The following is a 19,028-nucleotide window of genomic DNA, read 5'->3' as shown; positions in this document are numbered from 1 at the left end:
AATAGAGGAAAAAGTGGAAGAGAAATGTAAAAACGATCTATAAGGAGGAATGTGTCTATATATAGAAATTTTCCATGAAGCACCAGACACTCTTTAAGAATTGATGGCAAATTGGCCCAAGTCACGCAGCGCTGATGAACCATACTGAACTTGCTCTTTCTGCTCCAAACATACATTGGTATGTTTTCTTTGGAACTTCAGAATCGATCTTGAACAAAAACCATCAGTTCCATTACATCCAGTCATTTGTGCTGGTGTTTGTTTATAATCACGTATTGCTTACTACTTAACCACTGCTACAAATGGTATTTAACTGAGCAAGCAGCAGAGCTAATCTGTTGTTCTGACCTGTGGGGGAAAAGGAAGTAGATGGTATGGGATATAATGAATTAAATTATCCTAATGCTTGGCTGTGCAGGGAGATAAAACCTCTCTTCCCTCCTAAATGTTTCTGCTTAGCTCTTGTGCAACCCTAGTCCTACCCATACAGAAGAGATGAATACAACTGTCTTTGCAAACCAGTGGGTAGGAGAGGACAAAATGGAAGTTCTTCATTCTCTGCCTCTCCATCTTCATTCTTGCGTACCAGGAAGCACAGGAGGGTGCGGAGGACTTCTGGAGGAGAAGATTGGGTTTCCTACCACAAGAAAGAACCCAGGATGCAATAAGAAATTCATTCTTGTCACTGTGCAGCAGTGAGCAGTTGCTTCCTCAGAGCAGCTTGAAATGCTACAAGCATAGCTATAGCAGTACAGTGTGATGGCTTTTGTCTAGGTAGAAGGCACAGCGTTAGCCATTATGGTGAGGTATTACATGTGGAGAGGTACAAGAACACTGCTTGGTGTTTACTGATAGCTGAAAAGTGACCGGGATATTAGAACCTGTAAAGGATGAAATATGAGAGAGGCCTGGAAAGGCCCTGAGGGGCCTGCAGCATACTGCAGAAAACTGAAAGTCGTTTCCCTCCAATAATACTGTGTTGGCTTTCAGCTATTTGATCATACAAGAAACAATACAGCACTTTGTTTCAGCTGCTTCCATTCAAACCTGTTCAGCTGCTGCTGTTGTGAAGGATGAAGTTCCTCCTTTTCCTCATCCTACCATGTGAGAGGATGCTCCTTTATTAGTGCACTGTAGGTGAGAGATGGCAGAAGCATGAGGCAAGCTTACCAGCAAACCAGTGTACAAGGAAAGTATTAAGAAACACAGGTGATGAAATTGCCTAGTGGTGTCCCCAGGAGCCCACGCTTGGCATTGTCCTGGTGAAGGAACTTGTGTCAGTGCCATTTACAAAATCTCTTATGACTGTCCTCACATACTAACCTGTAGGGTATGGTCAGCAGAAACCTCGTACCTCTTGTCTGAGGATGGCCAATACTGGGTGTATCTCTTAGGTTTTTAAAGTTTAGGTACAGGTAGCAGAGGGAAGGAATGTGTTTTTTCACATTACATTTCCTTATCCAGTGATTAGCAAAAACAAGTGATCAAAGTGAGCAGAAGACAAACATGAAACCCAGCTGACCTTGTGCAGTCGACTTTGTTTTTGTTTCCTTTGCAAATTCTGGGATTCCTTTTGTTTCTAAAATATGAGCAATCCGAGCTGCTGCTGCTTTGGCAGGATGGCAGCTGAGCTCTGCTCCCCGCGATAAGAGTGCAGCCTGTGATAGCTCCTTGATCGCTGCATTATGCAAGCAGGGTATTACTGAGCAAAAGACTTTTAAAGAGGCATCACAGGGATTCTGTTCGTTGGCACGCTGCGTGATGTAAGGCAAGCTGGACAGCAGTTCCCCCTAGTGAAGAAATCGGTAATAGCTTCTGCTGAAAGAGGTAACTGTAAAAACGGACTACAAAGATAGTGGACTTTGCAGTGTCACATATGTATGTGTTTGGTTTGTGTGTGAATCAAAAGCGTTTAGAGACTGTAAAAGAAATGGAGGAAGTTCATCAGCTGGGTCATTCTATTCCTTTTTCAGTTAGCACTTTTGAAACTCTTAATGATTCTGCTAGCGATGCATTTGTGTAGCTGGTGCTTGTTTTCTGTGTCTGGAGTATCAGTTTGTCAGTATTTTAGTCTGGATTATTTGCTCCATAGAATTTACAGGGGAAGAAAATAATAAAAGTGAAGTTGAAGTTTGGAGTTTTCTTCCCAAATGGCATTTAAGCATGAGGTAGAAGTGACCCTATGGGCGATTTTTCAGCTTGTGGCTCAGGGCTGTTCACAGAATCACAGAATTGCAGGTGTTGGAAGGGACCTCCAGAGACCATTGAGTCCAACCCCCTGCCAGAGCAGCTCCCTAGCCCAGGTTGCACAGGTAGGTGTCCAGGCGGGTCTTGAACATCTCCAGAGAAGGAGACTCCACCACCTCTCTGTGCAGCTGTGCCACTGCTCCGTCACTGCACTGGTGATGTGACACATTCTGAAAAATGCATTGGTAGAAAATCTGCAGGGAAATTGGCCATCCGGGGGAAGAACATGTCCCTTGTTTTTCCATAAATCTCCACAAACAACTGTGGATAATTCAGTTTTGTTCTTGGTGAAGTAACAGCTGCATCAGGGTGTTCTGGTACGACGTCTGTGGATGCTGTATAAGTAAATCTATGCACACAGGTTTTGGTCTCTGTGAATCAGCATGACTTGTCTTGCAGGACTTTGTGGATGGAATAACAGATCGTTATTACTGTGTACAGACTGAAAACAGTACTTGAAAAGCAGGAAATGCTCAGTAATTTCTTTGTCCTGCTGGCCACAAATACAGAATCACTATGTGGCAATGACAGTCACATAGATCAAGAAATCCTCTTAAATGTGTATTTTTCTAACAGCCTTTCGGTACGTTCACATGAGTTTATTATTAGCCAAAGATGGTGGACTTGAAAGGTATACTTAATAGAACAAATCAATAGTGGAGAAGAAAGAATCAGAAAAGCTCATATGTATGGGCTTTGCACAGATGGTAATCCAAGAAACAGAGGAAATCATGGGGTCTTGGTGGTAGTAAAAATACATATACTATTCCTCCGAGTGTTTGCATTCACTGCTAAATGTATGGATGACACACATCTAATGCTTGTGCCACTTGCCTGAGTGACACCTGATGAAAAGCTCAGGAGCTCCAGGCAGGATACTATTGAAAGGAATGGCTGTCATGGATACAAGATGCAGCTCTTCTTTACAGCATTGAAGCTGAGTAAGGTAGATGCACCGCCTTCAGACACAAGTACAGAACTGATTCTACAGAAATGCTGAGGCATTGGTTCCTGCTCTGCAAGCACATTAGCTGTAGTGGTAGTGGCCATCAAAGCATGCTGAGAACCTCCTTATCGCAGTTGCATTAATACCGTGATTGCAGGACTCACTGGTGATGCCAAGCCAGGGCTGCAGCTTTGGGAAATGCCTCAGAACTTTCCTATGTTCACTCCTGTTTTCTTGCAGCTGGGATAACTTGCCACGCAGACCCATGTGGGTAACTGGTCTGTTATCTGCAGTCTGATTCTTTAACTCTCAGCAGTGCACAGTGTTAGCAATCCTATGCTACTTTCAAAGAGAAAAAAAGGTGGCAGCAGTCTACAAGCTACAATGGACATTTAATATCACAGAACCTTAGAGAATTCAAAGTAGGATGGGACCCACAAGGATTTAGTCCAACCCCCAGCTCCACACGGGACCACCCAAAATTCCAACCTCTCAGTGACTGAGAGTGCTGTCCAAATGCTCCATCAGTTCTGGCACTTGGGGCAGTGCCTGCTGCCCTGGGCAGCCTGTGCCAGTGCCCAAAGTGAGTTTGTCTCTGATTGCCCCAGAATTAGAGGTCTTAAATCAAGTACAAAATGGCTGATTTTGTCATCAAGTTTTTTTGTAGCTCTATTACTGGAACATAAATTATCTCAATTAGTACGTTTGATCAGTCTGGCTTATTTAAGAGTTTTGTTAACTGGAACACACTACTTTAAAACTGTCTGCTGTATTAATCATGATGTTTAATCGTTTGCTAATTCTAAAAAATCTATTGTATTCCTTTGAGAAACATATTTTAGAAAACTCATCATCTGCTTCCAAGCAAACAGTATTCTCCAATGTATACATGCTTTGAATGACTAACATCACCGAATCAGTGATGCAATTTATTTTTACATTTACTGGAAGTGCCGTGCATAAACCTGTTTCCAATACAGGAAAACTGGCATTTTGGGGAGGATTTTTCTTTAGTCTTTCCATCTCTTAATCTCCTGCTAGTGTACAAGATAGAAAAGTGTGTGGTCTAAGAGATATGCAGTCTCTTGGCATAGTTTTTAAATGTGCTGTTTATATATAATCATTCTTTAAAGAAGTGGAAAGTAATAATAGTAATATTCCATAAATCTTTTTGGAAACTTTGAATTTTATTTAATTTCAAGAGCTTTTTTGTGTACAGACCTTCTGAAAAAGCCACAGGTAATGTTGTTTGAGGGAGTCTTCAAATGCCAGTGACAGAAAGCTGTGATCTCCCACTAAACAGCAATGCACACAAATTCCTAAAGCGCGTCTGTTGGTTACTATTTGCTTTTCCACTTGTTTGCAGAGGAAGGTATGGACATATATGCAATGCCTTTCAACAACCTTTATACTTACAGGGACATGGCTGAAGAGTAGTTTGGGACTTGTGCAACAGGAAGGAAATCAGCTGACTTGGACTTACATTGCCCCTCAGCTGGGCTACTGGGTTGCAGCTATGTCACCTACTATCCCAGGTAAGATGGAATTGAATTTCATTGGGATGCCCAACGTTGAATAATTATTTATTTATATATAATGTTTACCTTTTTCAGAGTGGCCTCATCTGAGATGCCACAGCTTGATCGGTAATGGATTATTAGAAAACAGAAATCTGAAAGTAAAGGGCTAAAGTCCGTTGGGGAATGTGGGGGGCAAACATTGTGCTCCAGAGTTGTTTTGAGTATTCTAATCTCTGACTCATTTCAATGGGAAACTTTTTCAAGTGTTCCCACCTTGATGTGTTTGTCACTACTGCTTGGTAGAGCCATTGCTAGAAAACGAGGGGAGCTGTAACATCAGTGCATTGGTATCCAGCAGGCAGAAAAACAGGCATTATGCAGTTTCTGTACAGAAACTCAAAGTAATGGATTCCCAAAGCCAACATCATCCCAGGTTAGAAGTTTACCAATGAATTGATAGTAATTCTTTTTAATATACTGAAGATGGCCATGCCTTAGGTTTTGCATCATCTTGGTGACTAGTTAATTTATACCATGAAAAACATAGGGTAGGAGCTGCAGGAAGTGCATTAGCAGAGCAACACTGGTAGATGGGCAATACTGGTTGCCATCTGCAGGCATCTTTGCTTAACATTAGAACTTTTGAACTGTGTACTAACATGTAACCCTGTGCCCATGGAGATAATTAATGTTGTAGCTTGCTCTTCCCTTTTCCTGTCTGTGGCAACCTCTGGTTGCTTAGTACCCGTCTTCAGCCACCAGAAATCAGAGATACCTCTGTATAAATCAATGCAACAAAATACTCTTCTTAGAGATTGCCTGCATTAGGTTTTCTGGATGAAAACCAAATACAGTGGAAATGAAAACATTCTTGTCTTGGCTGTGCAAGCTATGTAAACTATATCTAACCAACAAAACAAACCCTTCATTTTTAAAGTCTGCTTGTATATTCCATGTAGTCAATTCATGGTATGTAGAGGATTTGGGACTTCTGCTGTGTTAAATTTAAGATTATATTAAATGAAACTGCTGGAATATTCAGCTGATATGTTGCAGATCAGAGGTTAGATAGTTTATCCTTCTCTGCACTGCACTACCATATTGAACTTAACGGAATTTTACAAAATAACTGTACATAAAGAAAAGTTAGTCACTCTGAGCCAAATGCCACAGACTGGAAGGAAGTTACCAGCCCCTAATTCTTTAGTCAGGGGGCAGCCTGTAACTCCTAACAGGAGGAGGCCTACAGTTGTCTTTGTAGTTTACCTTGTATGGCAGAATTTCTGCTCGTATTCTACATTTTCTTCTTTCTGAGGGATAGATCAGAGCTCCTAACACTTTGTTGCAATAAATGCAACTTCATGAAACATTCAAATGATTTTTCTCTTCTCCTTTTACTTAAACTCCTGAAGCCACCGTATCAATCAATTATGTAAAGGTAAGAGTGGGATAGAACGTATAAATATTTAGATTTTCCAACTGTAATCTAGTCAATGTTCTTTTAATCAGGCTAATGTATTTTCACTTATTTAGTCTCCTTGTTGAATCTATTTGGATTTCTTGTCTGAAAAAAATGGACCAAAATGAGCTTTGTGTTCCTAGCAGCGGCTCTACAGACCACTCAAGATCCACAAATGAGGTTTTAGAAACCTCATGATTTAGAACCTTAATGTTGCTCACTTTGGCTGTCCTTCACAGTACACGTACGTTACTCTTGTCAGCTGGTGCTGTACCTCCTTACCTGCAGATGGAAATTTGGGCCTTTATTTCAAAATCATGAGAAGGATTTTACAAACCAACAGAGTTACACTTGTGTAATTGTGAAGAGATGCTGTCCACGCGTTTCTTTGTATGTTAAACATTTTCTAAGCTTTACTGAAACTCAGAGTTACAACACTGGTTTGCTAGTGCCCTGCTTTTTTAAGCTACTGAAGATCTGCTTGGCTTGGCTTGGTCTAGGCTAAAGAACACCCACACATCTTCAGTGAATCCTTTACTGCAACCTACGTACTGGTTAGTGCACAGCAACACAAATTGTTTTGGAGAGAAGTTGTTAGCTACAGTGTTGCTGTGTGCATCGCAGCGCTGGAAGATGCAGTGATGACTTCTCTCCAGGGATGAGAGCTTTAGTGCACTGTGTCAGCATCAGGACCTGGAAGGCAACATTCACTGATGCATGCTCCCATTGAAACTGACTGCTTTTCCACAGAACGATCTATATGGACTTGCAGTCATGAAAACCAGCACATGCTTTCTCCACAACATGCTCCCTTCTTCAGAGGTGGTCTGCTCGATAGGCACCAGTGCTATGGGCAGCAGCATTGCTCACTTAGCATCCTGATAAGCAGGGAAGATGTTCCTCTCTGTTTGTATTGTTCCTCTTCTTGTTCGCAGGCTGTTACACATCTAAATTCTCTTTTCTGGCCCTCCAGGTCCCGTTGTAACACACGACATTACCAGCTATCACACCATGTTTCTTTTGGCAATTTTAGGAGGGATGGCTCTCATACTTCTAGTCTTGCTGTGTCTCCTTTTGTATTACTGCAGGTAAGATCCCCATCCTGATTACTTAGGTCATGTTGGAAATTAAGCTCTGTTTGTGCTCATGACATTAAAAGCTTATGTGTTAAAACTTGTGCACTTGGAATAAGAAAAGAAAGCAAGCATTTCTGAAAAGAAATATTGAAATCAAATGTCATGTGTTCCTGGTTACATACAGTCCCCATCTCTGGTAGCATGGTAGCTAAAGGAATCTGAAAGCCAAGTGTGCACACCTATACCTGTGTTTTCTACAACTTCCTTTAAAAAACAGGTATTGGTCCAAGATCTCTGCAATAATACCTGTTCTGCACTTGCCAACTGACCTTTTTAAATCAGTCCTATATTAAAAAGAATGTTAAGCTTTGATCAGCACGTTAAGGAGTGATTTTGTGTATGCCTCGTGCAGACATTGCTCCAATTTGTAATTGGTGTTCGAGATGGTTTGCTGACTGACATGAGTTACTCTGTAATTATATCTTTGCTGCTAAGGTTTTAATTGTTAGGTTATGTAATAAAAGCTCAATTCCCCCCACTGCTAATCACTGCCTAAAACCCTCCCCTTAACACACACTTGCTGTACTTGTTTCTGCACACTACAGTCCTAACTGTGTAATTCTTTTTTTACTGGCTTTTATAGAAGAAAATGTTTAAGACCGCGTCAGCATCATAAGAAACTGCAACTTCCCACAGCACTGGACACTTCTAAGAAGGATCAAGCAACCTCTATGTCCCATATAAACTTAATATTTTCACGCCGTGAGTCAGAATTTCCCAGCGGGCTCTCTGTTGCTAGCAATGGACACACTGAAAACTCAGGTGCGAAGGAATTAATCAGTGCTGTCCACATGGAGATGGTGTCACCTAGTGGAGAAGCAGATATGCATACACCAATGCTCAAACACTCCTTCAGCACTTCCCAGGAGTTCAGCTCCCGGGAGGAACTGCTCTCTGACAAGGAGAAAGACAAAAGCAGAATTTCCTTGAATGACCTGACTCCCAGTGGGTCTCTGAGAAAAGACTACCACAAATCAGCAGATAGTTTTCCTTTAAAGACAAGAAAATCCACAGAAACAGCTGAAGGCTACGAGTCCCCTGTCAAAGATGAATACAGGAGAAGTTACAATGCAATGCTATCTCAGCCTTTATTTGAAAAGCAAGAGAGAGAAATTCAAGTATCTATGAACCATATTGCTACTGGAAGTAAATACAATATTCAGGAACAAATGTACCCCACGCCTCCAGCTCCTGAAAAAGAGCTGCTGGACTGCAGACCTACTGAATGTATGATGTCTCGTTCAGTCGATCACCTTGAAAGGCCTACGTCTTTCCCTCGACCGGGTCAGTTAATCTGCTGCAATTCTGTTGACCAAGTTAATGACAGTGTTTACAGAAAAGTTTTGCCTGCGTTGGTGATCCCAGGTCATTACATGAAACTACCAGAGCACTCTTTCGTTAGCCAGCCGCTGGTTGTCCCAGCTGACCAGCCCATTGATCTAGAAAGACTTCAGGCTGAGCTTCCCAATCCTCATGCACGGCTTTTTCCACACCCCCCCCAACAGTTGCAGCCCCAGCAGTTAACATCACAAGCAATATCTCAACAACATTTGCAAGATGCAGGTGCGGCCGAGTGGAGTCAACAAAACGCTTCCATGTCTGAATCTATTTCCATCCCTGCCTCGCTTAACGATGCGTCCCTGGCTCAAATGAATAGCGAAGTGCAGCTCCTTACAGAAAAGGCTTTGATGGAATTAGGAGGGGGGAAGCCATTGCCTCATCCTCGAGCGTGGTTTGTTTCTCTGGACGGACGCTCAAACGCTCACGTTAGACATTCGTACATCGATCTCCAAAGAGCTGGGAGGAATGGGAGTAACGATGCCAGTTTGGACTCTGGCGTTGACATGAACGAACCAAAATCTGCACGAAAGGGAAGAGATCATCTGTCTGCACCACAGAGTCACCCACCAGTGCAAGAGCACCAGCAGAGAGAGCGCAAGGTTTCGGATAGCACAGCTTACACGCAACTTGTGTATCTGGATGACATGGACCAAAGCGGCAGCGAGTGCGGGACGGCGGTTTGTAGCCCTGAGGACAATGCTCTGCGATGCCTACTGGAGGGCACGAGTAAGAGGAGCGGCGTGCAGCTGCCCAGCCTGCAGGAGGAAACGAGAACTGTGGATACCAAACCAGAGCCATTAACTAGTCCTGAGCATGGAAGGTCAGGTCGAGATGAGGAGGATGAGGAGGATGAGGAAGACGACCAAGGTGAAGATAAGAAGAGTCCTTGGCAGAAACGAGAGGAAAGACCACTAATGACTTTCAACCTGAAGTAAGCTATTGTGAAAATCCACCGTTCAGTGGAGTATAAAATTGCCAAATATTCTTTCTGTGGAAGTGCTTGATTTTTTTTTTTCCTTTTCCTTTTTTTTCTTTTTTTTTCTTTTGTTGTGGAGAGAAAAGATTAAAATAAAACTTTGTTGAGCAACATTTGAAAGAACTGAAACGCATTACTGTGTAAATGTTAGAATTAAAAACATTCCTCTGATTTAACGGCTGCCTCCAGTGAGATAGCTGAACAAAGAGCGTGATTGTTATTTCATATACTTGATGTTGGTCATCCAGGATGTTGAAAATACTGACAAATCGTTTGGGTTGGTTTATGACCTCAATCTCCTTAAGAATGGGAGCTGGTAAAGCTTTTGTTTTGTAGGCCAACTTTATGCTGATAATGCTACTGAAAGTATCTTAAAAACAAGAGTTTGGCACACGGTGTCCAAAATGGTGCATTATCTCAATGAAAGGCTATGCATTGCTGCTTTTAGTAATATTTTGCTTATACTATGCTTTTCTTAATTTTACAAGTCGGTTGTAAACGTTTTATGTCCTTTACTATGAACTACTCAGCAATTTATTTTAATGTAAAACTGCAGGAAACTTGAGTAGCATCCCTTAGCATTGAAGCCTTTTTATGAAACCAAACTGAACTTTGTGTCGACTAAGATTCCTCCAATTCTGGTCCCATTTACTCAAAGTGCCTTTTTTACAGTAACACTGAACAGTCCCTTCTTTTGCTAACTCCTTTCAATTGACCCCGTTTGGGATTTTATAAACTTGGGAACTTGTACCTTTTATTTTAAGCTGCATGCCAAGAGCCCCATTTTGTGCTGAGCATTTCTCATTTCAGTACAGTGTATTCTGTAGCTATCATGTATATTGTGGATTCTGTTTAGCCAGGGTAGACTTAGGAAGACATTTTAAAGGGCCCAGGGTAGCCAAGAAGATAGTTTCATTGACTGTATATATGGTTAGCTTCCTCTGGAATCGTATGAGCTAATGGTGCTCATAAAATGGACTGTAGGCTGAGCAAGTGGACTGAATGTGTCTAGAAAACTTTTTGAAGAAGAAAAAAAAAAAAGTACTATCCTAAAGTGCCAGAATTACTCTTCTGTGCTTTCTCCATGCAGAGCTGCTTGGTTATCCAAAAATTATAATGGAAAATAAACTGCAAAAAGAAATCCTTGTGCATTTTTTCCTCTGTTTATGGTCATTACATTATTTTTCTATTATTTAATGAACACAACACTTTGGTTTCCCTTACGCTTATGTGACGTACTAACATTTAAGCTTTCTTAAGCACTTCTAATGAGCTTCAGCTAATGCTGAAATGCAGACCTCCATTCAGAAAAGCATCTTCCATCTTGATAATTACTTCAATATTTGCTTACATGTCAGTGCGGACTTTGGACACTAAGTCCCGGTATCACCAGACTGTGTGTGGGGTCTGCTTCACGTGGGACCAGTTTTCGTTCTGAGATGTCCGTGGGTTGCCTGCATTTACTGGGCGCTTCCAGCTTCGGCATGAATGGGGTTCAAAGAATTGGAAGTACTTCTGCTCACGAGGAGTCCTTCATTTACATTCAGTCATGTTTCATTCGATTATTTTTACTCAGCATTACCAGCAGCCACACTTAATAAAGTTAATTATTATATAATCTCTAAGGTGATTAGAGAAAGTGTTGTATAGTTCCTATTTAATTTTTAATAAGCCTTGATTCTTTCTTCTCTAGATGTCAAAGCCAGTGTTGTGATTTCCGTTTTACTGAACGTATGAATCTGGTAGTCTAGGCTCAACCAGATCTCATAGGTCCCAGTCCAGCGCTCCTCTCCATCCCCAAGACCACGTCGCCTCTGTTTCCTGTCTGACAGTAGCATACGTCTGGAGGAAATCTAAAACATTTGTATTGTGGGGTGCATTAAATATTGAAATCATCGTTTCAGCAGGACGTTACCTTCTGGAGGTTACGTGCACTCCAGGCTGTCCTGTTCTCTGTAGGAACTGCTACTGACCGCACGTGAACGGGCTCTGTGGTGTGGGTAACTCTGTCTGTGTGTGCCAGGTCGTGGAACAGCAGAATCCTGCTTGAAAGGAATGGTGTGCATCGGATTTCAGTCAGCGCTGGTAATACAGTCACTAATCAGAATGCTGTATCAAAGAAACAGTCGGTTACAATTCCAACCTACTACAATTACTGTGCTATTTAATTTTCAACTTTCTGTTATCCTAAATCTGTAATTTTTAATTACATTCTCTTTTTACAGATTCCTTTGCAAAGTTTCCACCTTTATTATGTTGTAAAGTGAAATTGTTGCTATTAAATTGCAGTGGTTTGTTTCTTTAATCGTGTTGGTCTTATGTTCAAAAACATTTTTTGATGGTTTGATAATTTGTGGTCCTACTATGGCAAATGTATATGAACGAACCCAGTGTGGATACTTGGAAAGTCTTCTTACAGATAGCGTTTTTCTTTTAATTACTGTATTATCTCCAGCTGTATGGCAGTTTGAATTTGATTGTGCAGAATATAAAGCATGGGAAACGTGAGATCAGTGCTTCCATTGTACACACCTTGTCTGATGCTGAAGCCCGGTGACAAGTTCCTCGTTTGGAGTTTCAAACACATACTGAGACAGATACTTTGCAAAAATGTGAAGATGGCAGCTTCAGTTCCAGGTGATCTCAGTCCAAGCAGATTATTCTTTCTCTAGGAAGCCCCAGTTAATCCAAAATGACCTTTTTTTTTTCCTTAACCATTGAGAATTTATCTGAGGGTTAAAGCTGTACCTCATGAACTGTCAGTGGAGCTGGGCCGTGTGGCATGGTGACATCCTCCAGTGTGCCCTGGGCAGCATAAGACAAGAAGCTGGCGCTTTGGTTTTCTGAAACACAGGGGCAGCAGATTCTGAATCCGTGCTGTCGTTTGTGTCTCCGAGCATTTGAAATCCTTCCAAGTCGGAGCACCTCTGTGCCACCTGGCGGTGAGCTGCTGAGCGACAAGCCAGAGCTGGGAGGCATTTGTGGGAGTAATTTTGGAGATAAATACGTGCAGTATTTTTACGGCTGTGTATGAAGCCCAGTTTATGGCTTCGATATAAGCACGGTTATAACTTCAATAACAGCAGCAGGCAGCTGGCACAGCACTCTCACTTGTTGCTTGGAACTGTGGGTCCAAGTGCAGAGACTCAGTTGACTTGAGAGCCCTTTCCCGCAGCGTACCTGCAGTGCTTCTCCTCCTGTGACATCTCTGGAACATGCTGGTGAAAATGCATCAGCACTGGTGTAGTGTGTTAAAGTGTAACTGTGCTCGTTTTCTCTCAGCTCATTATTGCCGCATTGGATTTAGATTAAAAATAAAACAACTGTAACTACTGATTGTTTCAGAAGCTGAGGAAAGTAAGAGCGTCGTTGTTGCTACTCTTAACTGATCTCCCTGTTAGAACCAGTGGTGATCTGGTGGGTTCCTCACCAACCTTACTGGTGTCTGGTATGTTCATTGCTAGGCAGCACACCACTTGGAGCTGGACTCACTGGGTAGGAGAGTAAGCAGCAGCCAAGGGCCATTTTCAGACTAGAGGAGCATTTGTTTCTTACTCGTGTCATTCCAGCTGATAAACGACACCTGGGTCTGTCTTCTGTTTGACAGTGGAAACAGAGTGTCTTGTTCTTTTGAGCAGCACTCCTCCTGGTCCTCTTGCTAAGTGTGGAACCTGATCTCTTATCACTTAACTGGAGCATTTCTTGTTTATGTGCATTTCTTCTAGGAATAAGCAGTGCCAGTCTACTTCATCCTTAAATTACTCTTCTGCCCTGGAAGCTTACAGGCACTGGAGAGAAAAGTGTGATGGCAATAGGGAGCTACAGAGGAGATACGTTGTTTACAGTTCAAATAACCAGAGATGCAGACTGCTAAACTAACCCAAATGAGGAATGGTTGTGCCAGTTGTACATTAGGAAGGTGAGAAATGCTGCTTGAAGTACTGCTGTGGGATGAGAAATCCCACTTTAAAAGGATTGCCCGGTCCTGCTGCAAGAGATGTCGAGCATCAAAGCTGGGAGAAATTACTTCAATGAGCTCCTTTTTTAAGCATTGTTTTTAAAGGTTTTTTGGTGCTTGAGGAATTGTAAGGAGTTTGTAAAAGCCACACTGTTATTGCCTCAGGACTGCCTTCTTCCCAGCCTGCAGGAGGCTTTCTCAGGCACGCTCCCAGAGGTGTTGCCTCCTGAGCTTCTCTTCCTGGGGACAAGCCTGTCATCATCTTACTTTTGTGCCAGGGGCTATGGGTCTGGCAGCAGCAATATATGCCCCACAAGCACATCACAAACTCTTCCAACAGGAAAATCTCCATGAAAAGAAACCAGTGCAGTAGATTTGCCCACGCGTTGCCCTTACGCACACGATCAGGGCAAGGCCTCCCAGCCAGCATCCCCTGCCCCTGGAGGGGAGAGATGCTCTGTGTGTGGGCTTCTCTGCCTTCAGCCCATTCTCAGCTTCGTGCCATGCTGTGGGGCCAACTCAAACTGTGACGCCCTCATGACATTTCAGTGATGTTAGTTTTAGGTGTTGGTGAGGGTGAGCTTGAGAAAGCTCTCTGCCTCTCTCTGTGCCACAGCTTTACCTTGATGGTAATGCCTCCTAATCCTCTGTCCAAAAACAATGAGGGAAGCACAGCCAGGTTCCCACATATGAGGGTTAATTGCCTCGTGAGAGCTGGATTGGTGCTTTATCCCTTGAAATCAGCCAGGTCTGCCTAAATAAATGTGCGTGTGTGCATGCACGTGCATGTGTACATACATAAATGCATTTAATATAAAAGTTGGCTTAAATGCAACCTTAAGCATTTGGAGATCAAGCAGTGCCAGAGGAAATGTTGCTCATCTAGGCTGACTGGAAAAACCAGCACAAGAGCTCATCAAGGTTTGTATTAATTAGTTTAATTGTCCCTGTGGCCTGAGATTGCAGTCAAAGCCATACTTGATGCTGAGGTGGTGCTGTGCTTATGCCCCTGACTTTGATGAGATTTACTCACATTCGCCTACTAGTCTAGACACAATGCCTAGATTTTCTTTGTTCCTAAAGCCTCTCTAATGTCTTTAAGCAATTTACTCTGCAATTGGTAGAACATTAGGTGGAAATGTTTCTTTATGTTGTAAAAGCTGTAAAATTCTCACAGGGAAAATCTCACTGAAAAATATCCAAAAAACTGTTGCATAGAAATTGAAGAATTATAATGGAGCCTGATTTCTTATTTTCTTCACAGAGAAAATTCCGTGTCCATGAGACATCTCTTAATTCAATGCAGTTCCCCAAGCAGAAGGTGCCCATCCTGAACAACACTGCTAATGTGCTGCTGACCACCCAGGAGGTGCGAGGAACCTCGGTTACCGTTATCCCTTTATCTGATTTGTAAATGAATGGGATGCTTCTAGCCTGAGCAACCTGAAGGATATTGAAAATGATTTTCTGTCAGCTGTCATGCGGGAAATGCCCAGAAGTGTCCACATCCCGAGCAGGGTGACACCCCCAGGAGCGTTCTGCTTCTCATCACAGTTCTCACCCAAGGTACGTTTGTCTTTAGGCTGCAGTTTCCCAAGACTGGGAGAGCTCCTTTCCAAACAGAAGTGTCTGTTGGTTTATGGTAAAGCAAACAGGTAACAATACCGAAGCATCTGACAGGAACCCCGCTGGTTTGAGGGTTGGGGATAGCAAGACTTCTAGGTCTCCTTCTATGGCTCTGAACTTCAAAACCTATTCCAGTGTTCATCAAGGCTCCCGTCCCATCTTCTAATCTCTGTTATGAGGTGTCTAAAACTGTTGAGTACCCCAGGGCAAACCAGATGTGTAGGAAAATCCTAATAGTTGTAGGCTTTCACAGGTGCTCTGAGAGTCACAGTGAGGCTGTAGCCTCTCCACTCTATCAGGAAAAATTCATGTGTCATAACCAAGAGTCTCCTTCTGCTTTGGGATAAACAGCTATTGGAATGACAGGAAATTCTGAAAGCTTTCACTTTGGGAAACTTAGGCTGGAATGGTCAGGAAATGAAGAGTTGTTTGTGTTTCTGTCACTGCCACTGCTCAGAGCCAGGGAAAGCACCTCGGCTGTACCTGCAGCCTCCCTGCAAAGAGAGGAACAGCAGGAGTCTGGATGGGGGGAACTGCAAGAGGTTGACAGAAGGACTGATCTGGGAGCGGATGGGGGTAAATTGGATTGATTTGGAGACTGGGTGTGCAGAAGTAATTGTCGATGAGTGGTCAGAGCTCCTGAGCAGTGTCAACTCCATCCTTGTCAATACATCTGTCACCACGAATTCTCATTCGCAGTTTGAGAAGATGTATCAATCTGTAATAATCATCAAGAGCCGATGGCAGTTAGAGGTATTTTTGCATGTAAACCATTGCAAGTTTATGTATTTATTTTTTAATCCTTTAAGGATAGAGAGCACAGCACCAGAGGAATGGCAGCACTGGAACCGGTCTAAACCTGTGATCTGAGCCTTGTATTCTGCTCCCACCATCATCAAAAACAGATGCATCAGAAAACTGACAAAGAGATCCCTACCAGTGATAATAACTCCCATGGGATAAAAGTCTTTCCATCCTTATCACTTACGCCCTGCAGCATGAACTTTTCTGTTGATGGTACACATTTTAAATGCTATAATATGTTTTCACTGTGCACGTATATGTCTGACCCCTGTTCAGTGCTGTGTAGGCACCAGTAGGTGCTTCATTGCTCAAGGGCTAACATGGAAGAGGCATGGTATGAGCTGTGTTACAGAACACGGGTGAATGTACAGGAGGGAGATGGGCCACTGTGAGAGCACTTGTCTCCCAGCAGCACAGGGAAACAGGCAGGGCAACAAGTATACAGATGTGCTTTTAGTGCATTTGTGAAGTGCTGCCCCCACCAGCTCAGGATGACCCAGGGCTCATTAAGCCCGGCCTTGAGCACTCCCAGGGATGGGGCAAACAGAGCTCTGGGCAGCAGTGCCACTGCCTCACTGCCCTGTGAGTGAAGAATTTCTTCACAGTCTCTAACCCAAATGTCCTCTCTTTTGTTTTAAAGCTCTTCTCTCTTGTCCTATCACTGCACTTCCTGCTAAAGAATCCCTGGCCATCTTTCCTTTCAAGCTATGTTGAAACTGAACTCATCTGATCTGCTACTTCTGGGTAAGACCTTGCAGCTGGCTGGGGCTTTTCCTGGAACAATTGTCTCTTCCTCATGCTTTTATCTGAGCTTGGTGAAACTTCTGAACACGAGTTTCCAGTGTCATACCTACAATAGCAACACCTAGTGCTGGCCTAAAAGCAGAGCAGTATTGCTGACAGGATTTTATTTCCACAGACACCGGTACCAGGATGCTACCTACTGTTTTCATATTCTAACAGCATATTGAAGAATAAAAACAAAAAACAAACAGATGATGAAATCCACAGAAGTGACTCGGGGCCTGGTAACATCCAAGCTCTACCACAAACCACATCCTAGCCTGTCTGAGCTGCTGTTAATCCGACTGGCAAGATCTGACAGAGCCCTGTACAGCTGCTGCAGCCTGGACTTCCCAAACCTTGGTCCTTCTTGCAGGTAAGTTGAGGTGGCTCTTCACTCAGTAGCCCAGCGAGGCTTTGAATTCCTGTCAGCTCCAAGTATTTGGGTGTTTGTGAAGCCGTGTTCTCAGCGCTGGATTTTTGCTTTGGGAGTCACATGCTTCATCACCCCAGTCTATTTGTGGATCTATATTCATACGCTCACATTTAAGCTGGCTGAAAGCCTCTCAGAATTGTAGGCAAAGGTTAATTTTGTGTACTCAAGACAAGCTCGTGGCTGTATCTGTAATGGAAAGCAGAGGAAAGAGGTAGGAGCTGGAAAGATGGGGAAAACTGCTAGCAGTGCAGAGGGTCCCCTACACACTGCTGTTACCTGGCAGTGGTGGGAGCAGCAAGGCAGGGCCACAGCTGTGATGCTTGTGTCGACCTTTCTCTCATCCTTCCTTCCAATCTGCTGCCATAAGCAACTGGATATTTTGGCTGTGTGTTTTGGCTGTGTTTCTGCAAACAGAAACTCACTTTTGTGATATGCTGTTGACTGAAGTTCACCTCCCGATTAAGAAATCTGTTTTCCTTTGTTACTGATTTTTTAGCTTTTCTGCACAGTAACCCTGGTTGTTTGATCCTTTGTTGTTTTTTAAGTCTTCCTAAAATAAAAGGGTTTTTCCTCTCTGGTACCTCTAGGGAGAGGTCTTTTTATCAATGAGAAGCAGTAAATTCACATCTTAACAAACACTTTACCTGGTACATTTCAGATAAAACACATCTGCTAGCCTTTGAAGATCTGCTTTGTCTGGTGAAGCGTACAGCTAGGCCCCCATATAGCTACGTGGGGACATACCCACCTGCAGCATCAGTGCCTCTGCAGGTTAGGAGACAACTCATGTACGAAGCACAGCAGACAGGATGATCTGAGCCTTTGATTTCTTTTATCGTGGTATTTTCTGTCTTCGACTCCTTGAGAACATTACGGATTTGAATTACAAGTTCCTGTGGCAGCCTGCACGCTGTAAGGACCAACCACAGCGGGACAGAGCGGCCCTCAGCGGGTGCTCAACACGTGCAGATCTGCAGTGTCACAGAGGGAACAGCTGCATGGCTGTGTAACTGTCTTCTGCCAGGCCAGCGAGCTGCGTTACTTCACGTGGCATCCGCGATACCCAGCAGAGCAATCGCAACGGCAAAAATGAAGTAGGATCTTCTTCACATTAAACGACTTTCGAGGGGGTGGCAGAGATAAGGAGAAACTGCAACTGGGGCGTTATTATTCTTAGGTTTTAATGCACGGCTTGGCAGCCGGCCAAACCAAGCTCTCAGAAATTCTGAACTCCATCCAGAAATCTCGACACGACCCTGGCAGCGGTGAGAGTTCAAACCACTAATGCAAGGTTCTCTTTATTTCAGTTTCCCTAGTTTTGAACTGTTAACGACTCCCAACTCCCAATTTTTCCAGCGTGCAATCTGTAGAAAAGAAGAGCCCTGGAAGCGGCACGACTTCCTCACACGGCAGCCTGCCGTGCCCTCCCACACCAGCGCTGCCCCGTGATAACATCATCACGGCCGTGTCCCCCCGCAGCTCTGCCGTGAAGCCGCTCCCAGGGCCGGGCGTGAAAGCTCGTAACATCAGCCAGAGCGACTCGTGCTGGGTGTCCTTCAGCGTCGCACAGACCCCACTGGAGGAAACCGCGGCGCTGCGGGGGCCGGTGGCAAGGCCCTGCGGTACCTCCAGCAGCAGCCCCGCGTCAAAACACGGCCGGCAGAACGGAGCGCGCGGCGCTGCCAGAAGCCGCTCCGCGCCGCCGAGGCCTGCTGCTCCCTGCCGGAGGGGCACGGCCGGGCCCCGGGGACGGCCCCGCTCGGGGTGGGCCCGCGGGGCATCGAACGGCGACGGAG

General features: G+C 43.8%; 1 protein-coding gene across 1 annotated transcript in view; it reads left to right on the top strand.

Annotated features, from left to right (window-relative positions):
* The window catches only part of FAM171A1 (family with sequence similarity 171 member A1), an 87,404-nt gene extending 77,656 nt beyond the window's left edge, over window positions 1-9,748 (top strand). Inside the window, exons 6-8 of the mRNA XM_065731310.1 lie at window positions 4,612-4,728; window positions 7,146-7,260; window positions 7,892-9,748. Coding sequence (XP_065587382.1) covers window positions 4,612-4,728; window positions 7,146-7,260; window positions 7,892-9,584 — 1,925 coding nt within the window. The 3' untranslated portion in view covers window positions 9,585-9,748. The remainder of the gene's footprint in view (window positions 1-4,611; window positions 4,729-7,145; window positions 7,261-7,891) is intronic.
* Window positions 9,749-19,028: the final 9,280 nt, after the last annotated feature.

This window comes from Cyrtonyx montezumae, unplaced genomic scaffold (assembly GCF_038088225.1).
Source record: "Cyrtonyx montezumae isolate F1298 unplaced genomic scaffold, pur_monq_1.0 scaffold_14, whole genome shotgun sequence".
Lineage (NCBI taxonomy): Eukaryota > Metazoa > Chordata > Aves > Galliformes > Odontophoridae > Cyrtonyx > Cyrtonyx montezumae.
This window is presented reverse-complemented; position numbering and strand designations above follow the sequence as displayed.